Consider the following 19,221-nt stretch of genomic DNA (forward strand, 5'->3'; position numbering starts at 1 on the left):
GAGAGGTATCAGAAAGAGTTTGAAAATTATGATAGTAATAACACACTTGTTCATTTATGTGGCCACACTTCTTTCAAAAATAGTCTGGAAATATGTGAGATATGAAGTGGCAGAACCCATTATGAACTTGAGATTGAGCATATCTATGTAGAAATGTATTTATTTGTTGTAATAGTTTTCAAGTATTTCTTCTGTCATCATGAAATAAATAAATAAAACAGCACACTTTCACATCTATTGCCACAGGAAAGGAAAAGGGGTCAGACTGATCCTGTGGCTCATGACTGTGTATCACACTATAAACTTATCACTGGAGACCTACTGCATAGCCGTAGCACATTTAAAGCAAAACAAGAAACAGCACATATAGACTTTGACAATTACCATGCTTTCCTTGTGATATGTTCCTCCCCCACACCCTTGCCACTTGTTGCAATGTATCTGCTTCGATGCTGACTCCTTGTAAGAATAAACTACCTGTCTAATCTCTTCTTTCAAAGCCTGTAGTTATCTCACCAGTCTAGTTCACAGACAGACACCACATGCACCCCCAGCTAGCTTTAGAAAGAAAATGACAAAAGAGTCCATGTGTTAACTAACTTTTCTAAGAGCTATGATTTCTTTGAAATAATGCCACACTATCTAATATATTTCCTTCGAGCTCCCTCTGCTGCCAGTTTCCATAACAACCTGGTCAGAACCCAAGTTTGCTCGAACAGCATTTCCCGTAACTAATGGTTTTAAACCCTTTGAGTTCCAACGCTCAAAAACTTAACAGACAGCCTCCTATTATTACCAACACTTGCTCTATTAATGGCAATAACTATTTAATCAAAGAGATGGGAACCTAAAAAACAACATGTCATGTACCAGTTTTTGTGCAACACTACCAAACCTTTTGTGTTGGTATGACAAACTTCAGATTGGCTAATAACAACAGATGGATATACACAAGAGTGTATATATTTCCAAAACACGGTATCCTGTTGCCTAGCACTCTTTAGTTGGTGTCTGTTTTATCATACAACACCATCCCCCCTCCCATACACATACAAATCATGGCCTTACAGAGGTGAAGCACCTTGCATGCTTCTACAGTACAGATAGCCATAATTACTGAAAAGGGGCAGCAGCGTTTTCAGTGGTTGCAGATGTAACATCCCAGATGGCTTATTGATCTGGCCTCGCAACATTAGTCAATGTGACCCTTCTATGTTGATATTATAAACAGCTGAACACAAGAGGAAATGACAGCTGTTGTATTTCCTGAGGAGATGCAGCTCTGCTGTATGGTTAATGATAATGGGATCTTCTTGAATAAAATATTCCTGAGATAAAATAGCCCCCATTCCACTCTCTGGAGGGGGGCTACTCAGGAGGAAGTTATCAGGAGAAACAAAACTGGTGTCCTCAGTTTCTAAAGCAGCAGTTTTACATTTCTACAAGTTCCGCCTGTGGACACTTTTTTGAGTAAAATTTCTCTTCCTGTATTAGAAAAACAAACCTGTATTTAAGCAATTATCAGTGTGACTACCATGTTCAATTCTGTAGTGAAATGCCATAATTAGGTATGTATAAGGAATTTTAGGATTACTTAGCCAAGAAATCCACAAGATATACTTAACACCAAATTACCTAAATTAGAAAATGAATGCAGTCTATAAACTTACTTATTCTCTTTCCAAAGCTGTTTCTCAGAAGAACACTGCACTGTAGTTCCTTCTCTAGATTGTCGCACAGATGACAAAATGGTAGATATCGGAATAAATGATATAGGGATAGAACAACAATTAAAATCACTCAAAAGAGGAAAGGCCACTGGACCTGATGGGATACCATCATACCCGTTTTCCAGAATGGACGAACAGATGTGCAGAACTATAGGCCTATATCTCTAACGTCGATCAGTTGTAGAATTTTGGAATTCGTATTATGTTCGAGTATAATGACTTTTCTGGAGACTAGAAATCTACTCTGTAGGAATCAGCATGGGTTTCGAAAAAGACAATCATGTGAAACCCAGCTTGCGCTATTTGTCCACGAGACTCAGAGGGCCATAGACATGGGTTCCCAGGTAGATGCTGTGTTTCTTGACTTCCGCAAAACGTTTTATACAGTTCCCCACAGTCATTTAATGAACAAAGTAAGAGCATATGGACTATCAGACCAATTGTGTGATTGGATTGAAGAGTTCCTAGATAACAGAACACAGCACGTCATTCTCAATGGAGAGAAGTCTTCCGAAGTAAGAGTGATTTCAGGTGTGCCACAGGGGAGGGTCGTAGGGCCGTTGCTATTCAAATTATATATAAATGACCTTGTGGATAACATCGGAAGTTCACTGAGGCTTTTTGCAGGTGATGCTGTAGTATACCGAGAGGCTGCAACAATGGAAAATTGTACTGAAATGCAGGAGGATCTGCAATGAATTGACGCATGGTGCACTGAATGGCAATTGAATCTCAATGTAAACAAGTGTAATGTGTTGCAAATACACAGAAAGAAAGATCCTTTATCATTTAGCTACAATATGGTAGGTCAGCAACTGGCGCAGTTAATTCCAAAAATTATCTGGGAGTAGGCATTAAAAGTGATTTAAAATGGAATGGCCATACAAAATTAATCGTCAGTAAAGCAGATGCCAGACTGAGATTCATTGGAATAATCCTAAGGAAATACAGACCAAAAACAAAGGAAAAAGGTTACAGTACACTTGTTCGCCCGCTGCTTGAATACTGCTCAGCAGTGTGGGATCCGTACCAGATAGGGTTGATAGAAGAGGTAGAGAAGATCAAACGGAGAGCAGCGCACTTCGTTACAGGATCATTTAGTAATTGTGAAAGTGTTACGGAAATTATAGATAAACTGCTGAGGAAGACTCTGCAAGAGAGATGCACAGTAGCTCAGCAAGAGCTTTTGTTGAAGTTTTGAGAAGATACCTTCACCGAGGAGTGTAGCAGTATATTGCTACCTCCTACATATATCTCATGAAGAGACCATGAGGATAAAATCAGAGAGATTAGAGACCACACAGAGGTATACCAGCAATCTTCCTTTCCGTGAACAATACGAGACTGGAATAGAAGGGAGAACTGATAGAGGTACTCAAGATACTCTGAGCCACACACCATCAGGTGGCTTGCGGAGTATGGATGTAGATGTAGATTCTGGCCTGAACTATAAAACTTAATGCATCATTATGAGCATAGGAAAATGAATAGTCCACAAACAGGACGAGAAACGGAAATGCACAAGCTCAAATCGTTAAAGCCATCTAGAAACACACTTAAAATACAGTACTTTACCTGTAAAATGTAAACTTTCACAGCCGGAATCATCACAATTAATAAAATATTCCAGGCTATTAAGCTGTGGTCTAAGGGATTTCATTTCAAAAGCCAACGTTTCATCCTTATCTGCAGACGACATATTCATTGTGGCGGCATGGCAGGGAGGAACTGGACTGTTTTCACAAACATCTGAACAGGATCAATCCAAAGATTAAATTGTCTTGATGTACTAGTTTTCAAGAAAAAAGTTGGTAGCTTGTGCCACACAGTTTACCAAAAACCCACATCGGGATTCCATGCACCACCCATAACAAAAGTGAGGTATCATAAAAACATTGGCGGACAGAGCAAGGAAAATCTGTGAACAAGAACTGCTTGATGCAGAAATAAAACATCTCACCACTGCATTGCTCAAGAGTGGTTATTTGTTCACTGAGGTGAAAAGAGCATTAAGACCACTGTGTAGAAATCATAGTGATGTTCAAGTGCCAGTGAAATCAAAAGTTTTCCTGCCTTTCATTAAGGATGTGACTGACTGCATAGGAAAAATCTTGAGAAAGCAGAACATCACAGTAATTTACACACCCATATGGAAGATACAAGATCATTTTAAATCAGCCAAGGATGCTTGCCAACTGTTGGAAAAAGCTGGAATTTATAGGATTCTGTGTAGCTGTGGGCAGGTGTATGTGGGTACTACAAAAACAACTGTCAAAAAATGACTTGAAGAGCATAAGGGCAATTTCAGAAGAGGGGAGACTGACAGATAAGCTGTTGTGGAACATGCTTTACAGTCAGGAGACCACCACATTCATTTTGACAGGACTCAAGTACTGGCAGTCACAAGGATACCACAAAAGGCTGTACAGAGTGGCCATAGAGATTGTGAAACACCCTAGGAATTTTATTAGGAAGGAGGAAGGCGTAAAATTGAATGAAATTTGGATTCTGGTACTGAAGAAGATGTGTACCAGTCTTCCGTAGTAACAGCGGACACTGGCATTTGACAACAGCCAGTTGTGCTTACATATTCTAAACGTGACATCACGCCACTGCATGGAAGCTTGTGAAAGCAGAATTTTGGTCTAGTCGGTAGCAAGCCAGAGTGTGAATTGAACATTCAATAAAGCTGCAATCCTTGTTGAAAATGTCTTCCGCAGATGGGGACAAAATGTTGGGTTTTGAAGTTAAATGCCTTAGACCATGGCATAATAGCCCAGAATATTTCATTAATTATGAGTGTTTTACTTGTTATAATAATTACCAATTCCATTCATCAATAAAACTATGTGTGCACATACTAGCCTTGGTAAAGAGGTGTACATAAAAATTTCAGACATAAGTAGGCAAAAGCAAACTAATCCTGTGCACATCTTTGAGCTTCTATGTGAAGAGGTACATCAAGTTTACTCCCTGGGTGTGATTAGTGTGAATGATGGGCTGTTTGAGTGAGTCTGACAAAGTAGCCAGCACATGAGTATGGGAGATTCAACAAACCTGAAATATATCCAGCAACTGAAGGAACTACCAGTCAGGGTGAAAATATACCTTCACCCCCAAAAATAAAGCGAACTAATGTGGTACGAGTACTGATAAGAACACTGGACAATATTTATGCGGGTTACTATAACTGTGATTACAATTATTATAAGAAACTAATAAATCAATACAGCTGCATTCTTTCAAAAACTCAATTCAATGTAATTTCAGATTGTGAGATGCATAAAAGACAAGATTACTTCAAGGGACACAAAATCTGAAAATGAAAGTTTTAAAAAGAGTCCCTAAGAACAATGCATCCATAATCTGGTGTTGACATATTCCAATATAGATTCTGGATTTTGTTAGCACAGTTTCTCTGGACAGTTTTAAAGCTTCTTTGCATTTTGTGCATTCAAAGAAGACTAGAACATTTCATCCAGGCATAACACTGTGGTCATGGCTTGCAAAGAGATGGAAAAAGACCATATTATTACACAGGCAGCAGAAACATTTGTGGCAGATGCGGATATGTGTATTAAAAACAAAAACATAAGATGTGTGGGCTAATGATCAGAGCCAATTTTTCTATGAACTATGGTCTTCTTCAACACTGTCACACCAAGGGAAAACCAACAGCTGCTAGTGTACAGTCTGTTCATAGGGCCGCAAACAAACATGACTGTGCCTAGGAATGGTGTATTAGCAAACAAACATTACACTTAGTAAAATTTTACATAAAATAATCATCTCATGGGTAATCATATGCATTACATAATTTTTAATGTAATTGTCTTAATCAAAATTTTTGTACCATGATTAACGATTTTGGCTATGCAGTAGCCATCTTCAGAATCTCTCATTCTGCTGCATTGCAACAAATCACAAACTTGTGTTATTTCTCATAATGATAACTTGTTGCAATGCAGCAAAATACAGCTTCTGAAGATGGGTATTGCATAGCCAAAATTGGTGATATTGCTAAAAACCTTTGTGATCAAGACAATTTTTTTTATTTTAGCTTTACACTTGTTTGCAGGAAACATACAGGACATTGTTCCATAGGTTACAATGAAGCTGGCAGCAGTGTCTCCACAGAATGTTCACATTGAAGTGAGTAAAAATGAAAAATTACTAGAGAGCATTCAGTTGTTGGCGAAAATGTTGGTGACAGATGTCTATAACTTTGCATTATTGGTCAGGACACAAAGACCACAATCTTATTGAAGAAAAGTAATCATGCTTGGGGCCTCCCAGCCAACAATGCCATATGATCATTTCATTTTTTTTCCCACAACAAAGGCTTTTCCCAACAAGGTACCATGTTAAAGACAGTGCCACTGAAGACAATCAAATACTGCCAATCTCATGAAGTACATTTGTTTTTAGATGGTACAAACTCTATTCCTGATGTTTTGTTGATTTTGTGTACTTGTGAACTGACAAAGCACAGGTAATGTTACATGACTGCTTTTCATCATCCAGCTTCACTCTGTGACCTACAACCATTTTTCTGCATTGACATACAGATCCATGTTAACCCATGATTTGCAAAGGTCTGGTTACAAAGTTGATGTTCATGTTGCATCCTTTGATAATGTGATGACTGTGGCTTTTTATACTGGACTTCTGCAGTGTAGATACATGAAAACGGATGTAGCATTTCCATATGTTGCCCTTTTCAAATGTGCATACTGTTCCATTCCAACACGTTTTAACCATTTCATTGAAACTCGACAATTACACTTTAATGACAAATAAAAGAAGAATGTACAACAATGTAGCAACTTCTATTTTGGAAATAGAATTTTGTAAGTACTTTGTATGTCAGTTGATCATTCAAATGATGTTATCAGAAACAAAATGTTAGTTTGAGGCACTTGACGCATCATACTGTTGTTCCACTAAACAGCCCTACATCACTATGATTTGATGCAACAGTCTCACATGAAGCAGGAAATTCGTGCAGTGAACAAAGAGTATGAGAAAATAATTAAACTTTTCAAAAATAATAGTAGTCATGCAATCCATAGTTTGTATCTTAAAGTCTGCAAAACAAATAGTAAAAAATGAAGTGCCTCGTGAAACAGCAAATAAACTGCAAGAATTAAATTAATGAACAATAATATTAAACTGTTGTTAATAATGTAACTGCCAATATTTGTCAGATTAAGTGTTAAGGCTGAGTGGGCTCTCTCATGATTCCTAACCTTACCCCTGCCCCCCTCCCTAACTACCTTCCAGATGCTGCACCTAGCAGCCCACTATCCTGCCCCTAGACATCCCTGAGTATTCTCACAGCCAGTACCACATCTTCCCCTACCCTTGGTATCCCACCCCCTACTATCACACACCTCCTTACCCACCCTAGAAAAATCTCGGACACAATCACAGTCACGTCTTAGTACCCAGAGACGATAATGGTCATGTGTGTGTGAGTCATGCTTGTGTGAATGTGACTGAGTTTTGCTGTCTACATCTGATGAAGGACTTAGACTGATAGTTGAATAACATCTAGCACTCGTTTTCACTGTGCCTGTATGTCACTCGATGCCTCCTCTTTGTGGTGAGCTGTAATTGATCCATCCCAAATTTTTCATTGTTTGCACTTACAGGCTGTAAGAAAAACTTTCCAAATTGTAATATTGTTGGACAAAATACAATGTGAAATACTGTATCTGAATGAACACTGGCTTAAGAAAGAGGACTGCAACTTATATACCTCAGATGACTGGCTGTACACTCAAAACTGGTTGCTATAGGTCTCACATGAAGAAAGGTGGTAGTGTAGCTATATTAGTTAAAGGAGAATGCCCCTTAAAACCAGAGTGACAGATAGTACACATTTAATTGTAGAAAGAAATCTGATGCTTCTCCTATCCAGTTCCCTGTTTGCAAAGTGATTGAAATGTCTATATACTGTTCACCCAAAACATGCTTTAAGGAGTGCATGAATGATCTGTTAATTCTACTACAGTACTTAAGTGTGAGATGAATAGAATGTTAAGAGCCCTAGCCATAATCCAGTCCCACATATTGTTCTTGTGTTGTTGCTTGGCTCATGGAATCCCCCCAAATGACCTTACCCATCTCTGGCTGCCACCCTTCCTTCCACAGTGACTTCCATCTGTTCAGATTCAACCAATCCTTAGCCCTCACCAACATTGTCCTGGGGTACAGCTATGGGCTCCTCCATAGCACCATCCTATGCTCATCTATTCCTGGACCCAGAATCCCAAACCCATCTTCTGGTTCAGATTCACTGATGACATCTTCGTGATCTTGATCGAGGGTGAGGATACCCTATCCGCATTCGTCCAGAACCTCAATACCTTCTTCCCCATTCATCTCACATGGTCCTACTCAACCCATCAAGCAATCTTCCCCATGTTAACTTCCACCTCAAAGATGGTTATATCAATACCTCTGCCCGTATCAAACCTACCAACCACCAGTAATACCTCCACTTCCAACAGCCAACAGCCATTCCATATCAATAATCTCTTCCACACTGCCTAGCCACCTGTGGCCATCACATCTGTAGTGACAAGTGTTCTCTCTTGAAATATACCAAGGGTCAGTCTCACTGAAGCTTTTACAGATCGCAATTCCCCCCCACCCTTGAACAAAAACAGATATCCCGTGCCTTATCTTTCCAGTCACCCAACTCCCCCAAAACACTCTCTGTCACAGCCTGTGCCATCTGGATCCTTCCCACCAACACCAGCTTTTCTGAATTGTGCAGGTGGGAACTCTCCCTCCAATATATCCTATGTTGCTGTAAACCTCCCAGCCTCAACCTTAGTTAGTCATTGTCCTTGCCCATCTAACCCCTTCCCTGTTCCCACTAGAGCACTACACAGCCCTGTACTCCCCCAATGCACCGAGGCCTTTTGCTTCTCTCCTTTTCTGCTACCCCCGTGCCGAGGCCTTTTACTTCTCTCCTTTTCTGCTACCCCCTCCTTCTTTTGCCTGCCCTCGGTGTTATCTCCCAAATGCACCTAGCTGCCCTACTCTCCACCTCGTCCCTGCATGCTCCCAGCAGCACCTCACCATCCCCCACCCCTAAGTTACTATCATTCCATCTCCCCAACTCAGCCTCCTCCTTACTCCCACCCAGTTGCCTCTTCCATAATGCACTGCTGCTCGCAGTCTGGCTCCAGCTGCCAGAGAGTGTGGTAGTGTGTGTGCCTTTTGTCTATTTTTGATGAAATTCTTGTTGGGCAAAAGCTAACTTTCTGACAGTCTTTTTGTTGAGCTGGGCAGCAGTTGAACATTTCCTGTATTCAGAAAGGCCCGTACAAGACCTGCAACATGCGGTCGTGCATTATCCGGCTGAAATGTAGGGTTTTGCAGGGATCAAATGAAGGGCAGAGCCACGGGTCCTAACACATCTGAAATGTAATGCCCACTGTTCAAAGGGCCGTCAATGCAAACAAGAGGCGACCGAGACATGTAAACAATGGCACCCCATATCATCATGATGATGTAAACAGAACCTGGATTCATCCGAAAAAATGATGTTTTGTCATTCATGCACCCAGGTTCGTTGTTTAGTACACCATCACAGGTGCTCCTGTCTGTGATGTAGCGTCAAGAGTAACCGCAGCCATGGCGTCCGAGCTGATAGTCCGTGCTGCTGTAAATGTCATCGAACTGTTTGTGCAGATGGTTGTTGTCTTGTAAATGTCCCTATCTGTTGACTCAGGGATCGAGACGTGGCTGCATGATCCGTTACAGCCATGCGGATAAGATGCCTGTCATCTCAACTGCTAGTGATACGAGGCCATTGGACGCCAGCATGGCATTCCGTATTACCCTCCTGAAAACCACCGATTCCATATTCTGCTAACAGTCATTGGATCTTGACCAACATGAGCAGCAATATCGTGATACGATATACCGCAATCGCGATAGGCTACAATCCAACCTTTATCAAAGTCGGAAACGTGATAGTATGCATTTATCCTCCTTACATGAGGTATCACAACAATGTTTCACCAGGCAACGCCAGTCAACTGCTGTTTGCGTATGAGAAATTGGTTGGGAACTTTCCTCATGTCAGCGCGTTGTAGGTGTCACCACCGGTGCCATCCTTGTGTGAATGCTCTGAAAAGCTAATCATTTGCATATCACAGTATCTTCTTCATGTCAGTTAAATTTTGCATCTTTAGCATGTCATCTTCATAGTGTAGCAATTTTAATGGCCAGCAGTGTATAAAGAATATTAAAAAATAGCTAGGTGGTACATTCCTAATGTGTATAAATTAAAAATACTGCTAAGCCATACTATAAAAAATCATGTAGCAATAGTGATGTTAAACGGTATATCTCCTTTCCACAGTAGGATTACTGAGGTACCTTAGGGACTTGCAAGTTGACTAAATAGTGTCCAATCAAAAGATCTGCACCAGGCCACTGAGCCATATGGAGTTATTATCATTATGTCCATATAGCTGTGGATGATGCTTCATGCTTCTTGAAAGCTGTCTACAACACCTACCTATGTAGGTGATGATAAGACAGTCTAGCATAGAACCATTATAATTTTGGTAGCTGAGCCTAAAAGGGACGTCTCAGCCAACCATTACATAACACATCCACATAAGTAATTAATGCAGGAGAAGATCTGCAAGAGAAGATACTAACATGCATTTCAGACGTATGTGCACACAGACAAATACACATGGTCAAAAGCCAAGATACTATGTTCAGTTACTTTTTTGCATGCCTATCTGCTACTTTATGTATGAGTTGTTGATTAATTCTTTCCGTGCATTGATTTTAGTTATTGGCAGGTATAAAGAAATCCAGTTTTATATTTATATAGTCAACATAACTTTTTCCCATTTACCTGGAATATCCACATAGCTTTGTGCTTCTTGAATCCACTACTAAGACCATTTTTCCAATGTGGATGGCATTTCAGCTCTACGGTATCACCCACTTTCGCCATCTTCCGCTCAAATTTAGGATGCATCTGCGACTCTGTACATTAAAGAATAAATAATCAGTGTCTCTAAGACATTGTACAATTTTTCTTTCAGGTACTAATGAAATAGTGATATAATTTGACATTAATTACTTGCTATACTGAAAGTCAGGACAATGTTTGTCACTAAGAAAAGCAAGAGCAAAAAAGGCTGCAGAAGACTATGGCAAATGAGGCCAAGTGAAGTCTAAGCTTTTTAACTGATAATACGCCTAAAAAAGTTAAGTGTGTCATTGGTTCTCATATCATGAAATGAGATAGACATCTTCTACCATATTTTTTGATAATACAGAATATTACACAAAAGAAAACTACACTATATGTTCTCTATGAACCAATTATGACATCAACAACATGATTTGAAAAAATAAAAACATTTCAATGTCTCACAACATTTTATTTGAAAAAATAAAAACATTTCAATGTCCAACAACATCAAAAAACATAAAATGATTTGTTCAAAGCACTGCTCAATAATGTTTAGGTCCTCCACAAACTCTCAGGCACTCTTGAATGTAATGGGGCTTGATCATTAGCAACTCATTGCAGGCCTCTTGAACAATATTGTCCCACTTCTAAATGGAGGATTCCTGAGAGCTTCAGTCATTAATGCACAATGTTGATGACTACAAATGGCTCTTTTCAGAAAGCTCCATGCTTTTTCTGCACAATTCATACCTGCTGAGCATGCTGACCAATCAATTCTTCAGATCCCATGTCCTATCAGACACCAACACATTGTGCTTGCACTACGAGGTCAGATGTTATTCTATAGAGTGAACCCTTCCCCTACATTCTCTGCAAAACCATTCCCTATGGCTCAGAGAATGTTGTTTGCATAGAATGCAGCAGTCATGTCCCCTTCAATTGGACTGAGTGGTGTGGAGTGGCCATATATGATACCTGTGCAGAATATGATTAAGTCACTGGATTGTTGGTGATGTTCCACAGTCATTGAGGGATGATTGCACTCCACCGTTTGCTTCCATATGTGTACAGCATTGTCATCATGGTGCAAGCCTATTCATACTTTGTTTGTGAACAGCATTTTGGTCCCAAGGTCTTGTGTCCAATGTTCATGTGTTCTAGCCCATCTTGTGATGTTGACAAAGAGTTGGGGTCTTGAGAGGTCTTCAGCTGTACAAACCCCTGAAGACTGTTGTGCACAGTTTGGGTACTCATAATAACCACTTTGGCTTCTCGAAGCTCGTGGCATGGAGAATTTGCTGTCTTTGTAGAGTGTCACCATGCACATATCATTACATAACAGGTCCTGAGTTGCCGTAGTTTTGCACGGACAGCCTTTGCAATGTCAATCAGCTACTGAATGCATTTCCTGGAATTTTTCCCACAGTCTGGAGATGAACTTTGATTTACATGAACAATATTTACAACATCACTTTGTCTCGTGTCTTGTCCCATCAGTGTGTTTATTTTGATACGGTCGGCAATGGAGAGCCTTTTCCATGGCATTGTATTGCACTATGAGGTACATGGACAACTGTGCATTCACCTTTCAGTTTAGTAAAAATGAGTCTGTTGTGTTTTCAAATGCATCACATGCTGATAACAGTTACTTCCCCATGTTCTGCTAAAAATACTGTCTACTGTATAAATTGCTTAGTCTCATTGTATTTATTTTATTGACTTCCAATTTAATCAAACTTAAAACATGCAGTAAATCAAAATACTCTCTTTTGGGTTATCACTGTCTTTTAACGACAACAATATTTCTATGATCAATCCTATCATCTTCATGCACTGTGATATTTGCTGTTATGTGTGCTCACTACCTGGATTCCCAGTCACACTGAACTATTGTTGATCTTGCACCATTATTGACTGCTGAGTTCAGTTCCTGATCCCCCTATGCCCTTTAATGTTATTTTTTTCTTCAGAGCCCACAATCACATTCTAAGACATCCAAATTCTCTCACTGCTTCCCAGCTCTGGTGGTTGTGATAGCCAGTGAGATCTTAATAAATTGAGTGCCACACCCCAAGCCCTTGTGTAAAGTGAAACCTCCACCCCTGTTTATTAGGTCTCCTGACATCCTTCTTTTGATACACTCCTTCACTGCGATATCCAAGAAATTTAGCATTCAGACCATAAAACTGGTCTCATCATATTTTATTTCATTATTATATATGAGGCAGTGTGCAGGGATAGCTGATTTTCTTGGCTGTTTTAGTCAGTTGTGTTGCTGAAATTCCTTGCATCTCTCTTTGACATTTCTGATAGTCTGCCCCACATAAGACAAGCCATACCTACAACTTTTGGAGACCTAGATCATATTTAACATTACAAAGGGGGCTTTTTGTCTTAGTTGATGGTTGTGAGATACACTTGAAGCCATGTTTCTGTAGGAGTCTAGCAATCTTTCCGGAAATTGGGTCAGCATAAAGTGGATAAGGATTCTTGGGTTCTCTTCCTCTGTCTATGTCTCCACCTCTTTCTCAGGTGTTCATGATTTTTGATTGCAATGCCCATCCAGTATGACGATCACAGTACCCATTCCTTCAGGACATTATTCAGAGGTGTAATTCCTCAGTGAGGCTCCCCTTGCCTAAAAGCGTTCAAGCTCTATGGACTAGGGTCTTTAGCATTGAATTTATTTGTGATGGGTAGCGATAACTTAAGATGTGGCCAAAGACGTCAGTGAGGATAGGTTTTTTACACCGTATTACAGAAAAAATGAAGCACTCATAATGGGAGAAGAAAAAAAAAATGAAACTTCACGGGTTCAGAGTACATGTGATGTTATTTCAATAATTACAAAATCAAGTCAAATTTATAAAGAACTAGGCAGTATGAGCCTACTTATCACTACTATGTTGCACTTCCTCTGGCCTGAATTCATGCACTGCCGGCCGCGGTGGTCTCGCTGTTAAGGCGCTCAGTCCGGAACCGCGCGACTGCTACGATTGCAGGTTCGAATCCTGCCTCGGGCATGGATGTGTGAGATGTCCTTAGGTTAGTTAGGTTTAAGTAGTTCTAAGTTCTAGGGGACTGATGACCACAGCTGTTAAGTCCCATAGTGCTCAGAGCCAATTCATGCATTGGTTTGGTAGGGATGGGCATCAGAAGGTCATCATATTTTCTCGGGAGGTAGGCTGGCCAACAGCTGTTGTAACTGGTTTCTGATGTCCAAGATACTGGCTTTGGGATGGAGCTGACATTCAAGCTGGTTCAGTACATGTTCTATAGGGGATACACCTGGTAATCTTGTTGGCCATGGGAGTAACTCAACATCATGCTGACAATTTACAGAAACAAGTGCCATGTGTGGAAGAGCATTGTCCTGTTGAAAAATGGCTTCACAATAGTGCTACATGAGTAGTAACGCATGAGAATGCAGGATGTCTGTGACATACTGTTGTGCCGTCAGAGTTGCATCAGTCACCACCACCTATGACCTGGAGTCAAACTCCATGGCTCCTATACCATGTCACTAGGAGTAACACTGCAGTGCCTCTCTAAAACAGCAGAAGAATGGAATGTCTTCCCAGGTGGGTGCCATGGTCACCTGCGACCTGCGATAGTGTTCACACATGATTCATCACTCTACACAATTTGATGCCATTTATCAGCAGTCTATACTTCCTGATCAAGGAACCTTTCCAAACACAGCTGTTTGCGTTGCAGTGTTAACAGCAGCCTGCGCATAAGAGAGTAATTCCCCAGACCAACTGCTGCTTGCCTCCAACCCATGTTGTGGGACAACACAGAAGAATTTTGCTTGGTGTTTATTACTAGGTCTTGGAGGGCAGCCAGAGATGAGAATGGGTTACAATGTGCTTGGTGCACAATATAGTGATTCTCTGTTGTGGCAGGCAGAAGCTGTCAACTGGAACCTTGATGATGAATGTGCCTATGCCCATGTTCTCATGTAGTCCAACATCTGGCTAACGTCACATTAAAATTTCTCAAAAAATCTAGGTATTGCATGACTTAACCAGCCAGCCTAATGGAGAATTACAATGATGCCCCTTTCAATCTATGTCAGGTGTTACCAACACTATCTCAAATCAGTAAGTGACTCCCTTGCATATTTCACAGTGATCACTCAAGATTTGACAATATTCGTGCCCTTTCTGGGCCCTAGCATGTCTTACAATAACATTAAACACAAACAACACAAATACAGTCTGGTAGTCTTTCCGTCACAAAGAATTGTAACTCTAATCATTTATATACCCATCAATGTTGTGTGTATGTGTATAGAGATACACTAACATCTGAGGATGTTTTCTGGGTGTTTTATCTTTTTTGTCAGGCTGTGTGTACATACTGCAACACAGGGATTTGACCATTCTTCTCTTAAATAACATGTCAAGGAAAGGTTCCATCATCAGTTTTATATTGTGAGGGATAGAGTTTAAATGTTCCAGGAACTCATTATGGTTTGTTTGTCCCATGTAGACACACCACAAATGTGTCATCTACTTACTAATGTAAAAACATTGGTTTCATCTTTCATTCCCTTCAACTAAGATGCAAAGTCTTCTTTGCAGTTTTAAAGACAATCCTGGTCTTTGAAAGCCAAGTGATTATCACAGTCCATGCAAATGTGATTCTCCTTACTGGGTGCACACTATCAGAGTAGTCAAGCAGAGGTTCAAAGAGCACCATTGATACACCTGACTAAAATAACCAAACATGTAACCAAGAAATGAAATATGATGGGGCCAGTATTGTTTCTTGAACAGCATAATTAAGTAGTCAGCTGAAACAAAGATGTCAGAAAACCAAATAAAGAGGGAAAAAGATTTCAATCTAAAAAGAGCTTGGCGTCCAGCATCCAGCACTCAGCCTATTATGGATATGGATATCGACAATGAATGGGATAAACTAACATGTTCATTCATAAATTATAGGCAGTACAAAATGATAGAAGTGCTGGCAGGAGAGTATGTCACAAGTGCCATTTGGATCTAATAAAGCAAATTTTCTTTGTACACTGTATACTACCAGAAACTTATTAAGTATTTACAACAGTCAACTACTTTATATTTATGGGAAGTGTACTACCAACTAATGTAAGTGCTAAACAGTGCATGTATTCACATGTAACACTTTGTAAAATGTGTTTCTGCATGCTTCTTTTCAGGTGCAGCCCAATTATGTGATGACAACAGTGCTGCTAAGACTTTCTGCACAGTCCATATTTTTCTGCCTGTATTCCCTGTGCCTTACCTCTCTCTAGTTTTCTTCATGATTATGGATAATCACAATAACATTAGTTCAGAAGAATATCCCACTACATGAGTCAGCTCTCCCAAGAAAGGCTAAAATAAGGTACCATGTAAATGAATCTACCACTGCTACAAATTTTGTGAGCATTGTATATTGGAGTTTAACAATGTTTTTCAGTGGTTAAGACCATTACAGCATCAGTACTGGCCATGGTAAATTGTTGGAATCGAAGAGAGTGCATAATTCATGTTAATAGTGAACTAGAAGAGTATAGTGAATTACACCATCTTTAGATGAACTGTAGTACTGTGAAGATTATTTCTTCAGTTATTTTTATGTGTATTCAACATTTGGAACATTATAAAAGCCCATTTCAGTGAAAATATTGACTAACTGTTGTTGTGCACCACTAATTGTCTAGCCAAAATATAGAAAAGGAAGAAAGAGAAATCTGATAAGTTTAATAAACAATGTGCCAGAATGATACCAAATAATTACTAATACACTGACTAGTCTCTGAAAGGAATAACTGCTATAGAACTGTCAGCTCTGGAAGTTTGTGCAAGTATTTATATATCAATTGAACTATGCTTTACACAATATAGATGTGCTTGTAGATATTAATCAAGTATATATTTGCTTATAAGCATATGGAATAAATTAATCTGTGTTTTATTCAGACTTGTGCCTATTTCCTTCCATATTGCCACCTTTCCCAGTACTTTCTCTCTCTCTCTCTCTCTCTCTCTCTCTCTCTCTCTCTCTCTCTCTCTCTCTCACTCTCTCTCTCTCTCTCTCTCTCTCTTTTATGGTGTGTACATTATACAAGACACATTAATTTTGCACACCCCAAATCAACCAATCCTTTGGTTCATCTATTTGCCTGCACTATGAAAATATACAATCTGCCAGCAGACTCAGGTTCAAGTGGGGGCAGAGGCTGAGGTGGGAGGAGTGGGGAACATAGATAAGAAGTAGACAGACTTAGATTTTTAGCTGTATCAATTTCTAAATTTCAAACCTAAATTATAGAAAAAGAAGCAGAATGAAAACTAAGAATTTTAAAAAATGTCACTAAATTCTAGACATTACAGTGAGCACAGGTCATGAATCCTGCTTGGGTAGCCCAGTTGGTATGACATTTGCCCACAAGGCAATGGTCACCAGTTTGAGTCTCAGTCTGGCATATAGTTTTAATCTCCCTCGAAATTTCAAGTAAGAAAGTTACTTAAGTAATGATTCCAATGTTAAAACAGCATGAAAACTAAGAACTTTGAAAAGTCACAAAATTCTAGTCATTACAGTCTATGCATGACACAGTATACCATAAAAAATTCAATGCAGAGAGAATGAACTTAAAAAAAAGTTTTACACTACTGAGTGGACGACAAATGAAAAAAATCATTTGAAGATTTGTTTGGCTAGATTAGTACAAACCAGTCAAACAGGGAAATTGTGACTTTCAAAGTTAGTGACACTGTCAGTTGGTTTTTTGTTCCTTAATGATAAACATCAGTTGTGACACTGAATTTACTAACTTCAAGCTCTATATTTGTAAGTATCAATCTAAATAACGTTGTTTTAATTTAAGTACATGTTAAGCAAATCTACAGACCCATTTCATCCACCAAAAGTTCAGTTTTAATGTATACTATAATCTGATTTGTGTTTTGACCGACTGAAAATTAGGGTTGTGTTTTCAGAATATGTGGGTTTGGTAGAAGTAGTGTTTCTTCAGAAGAAGACCAAGAATTTAAAAGAAAAATATCGATACTTTTTTCGGTATATCAAGAGCGGGTAATGATATTTTTATAATATTTATTCATAGGAATCCCAATATTTTTATAAATATCAAATTCTAGTGTGAATAAGACATGTAGAAACCTGTTTTGTATCTAGGAGAAAAAGAAACAAAATCTGTCTGGTTGAAAAAAAAGTTTCATTCTGTACAATAACCAAAAATATTGTATGAATTGCGTTTTTATTATTCTGTTTTACTAATAAAAGTTAATTATGTTATTGTAACATTAAACTGTCAAGTCACCCCACCCCCTCCCGCCAAAAGTAACGAAGAGCTTTCGTAAAACATCTCTTTTAACCAAAAGGGGGCAGCCGCACGGCTGTTGGGAACAGATTCGGTAGTAAGGAACTAAAAAATTAAAATGTAATGCCTAATGCTGAAGTCTGAATGATATAGAGCGAAAATGTAGTTGGCGATAAACTCTTTCTCCTTTCATCATTTTGTGAGTGGTGTCAGCTAGAAAAAGTTTCGCAAACGTTTTAAATTACATGTAACATTTGTTGAAAGTCACTAAGTGCTCTCGTTCTCAAAAAACGGTTTTAGACGAATATTCTCTGGGCAAGACAAATAGACAATGTATAACTGTCAAAGCTAATTTTCTACACATCTAAATGTCTGTAACGTATCTCCTCAGCTATGTGCCATACTAGTACAATGATATAATTTTGCAGGTACATTCACAAGTATATGTGTATACTGTCTGCGAACTGCGTTGCGAGTAGAGTCGACAGTAAAGTAGTAATAAATTAAAATGCGATGTCTGACGCTGTGGCCGCGAGGGGCTACGGGCCCTGCCCGTGCACACTCGCCACTTCTACATGACTACTCTGCAATTCACATTTAAGCGCTTGGCAGAGGGTTCATCGAACCACAATCATACTATCTCTCTACTATTCCACTCCCGAACAGCGAGCGGGAAAAACGAACACCTAAACCTTTCTGTTCGAGCTCTGATTTCTCTTATTTTATTTTGATGATCATTCCTACCTATGTAGGTTGGGCTCAACAAAATATTTTCGCATTCGGAAGAGAAAGTTGGTGACTGAAATTTCGTAAAAAGGTCTCGCCGCGACGAAAAACGTCTATGCTGTAATGACTTCCATCCCAACTCGTGTATCATATCTGCCACACTCTCTCCCCTATAACGTGATAATACAAAACGAGCTGCCCTTTTTTGCACCCTTTCGATGTCCTCCGTCAATCCCACCTGGTAAGGATCCCACACCGCGCAGCAATATTCTAACAGAGGACGAACGAGTGTAGTGTAAGCTGTCTCTTTAGTGGACTTGTTGCATCTTCTAAGTGTCCTGCCAATGAAACGCAACCTTTGGCTCGCCTTCCCGACAATATTATCTATGTGGTCCTTCCAACTGAAGTTGTTCGTAATTTTAACACCCAGGTATTTAGTTGAATTGACAGCCTTGAGAATTGTACTATTTATCGAGTAATCGAATTCCAACGGA

At 39.5% G+C, this 19,221-nt stretch overlaps 1 protein-coding gene across 1 annotated transcript in view; it reads right to left on the minus strand.

Moving 5' to 3' along the window:
* LOC126355414 (uncharacterized) overlaps positions 1–19,221 on the minus strand; it is a 138,510-nt gene that overhangs the window by 40,557 nt on the left and 78,732 nt on the right. The window contains exon 3 of the mRNA XM_050005718.1: positions 10,624–10,757. Within this exon, the coding sequence (XP_049861675.1) occupies positions 10,624–10,757 (134 nt within the window). The remainder of the gene's footprint in view (positions 1–10,623; positions 10,758–19,221) is intronic.

This window comes from Schistocerca gregaria, chromosome 3, assembly GCF_023897955.1.
Source record: "Schistocerca gregaria isolate iqSchGreg1 chromosome 3, iqSchGreg1.2, whole genome shotgun sequence".
NCBI lineage: Eukaryota > Metazoa > Arthropoda > Insecta > Orthoptera > Acrididae > Schistocerca > Schistocerca gregaria.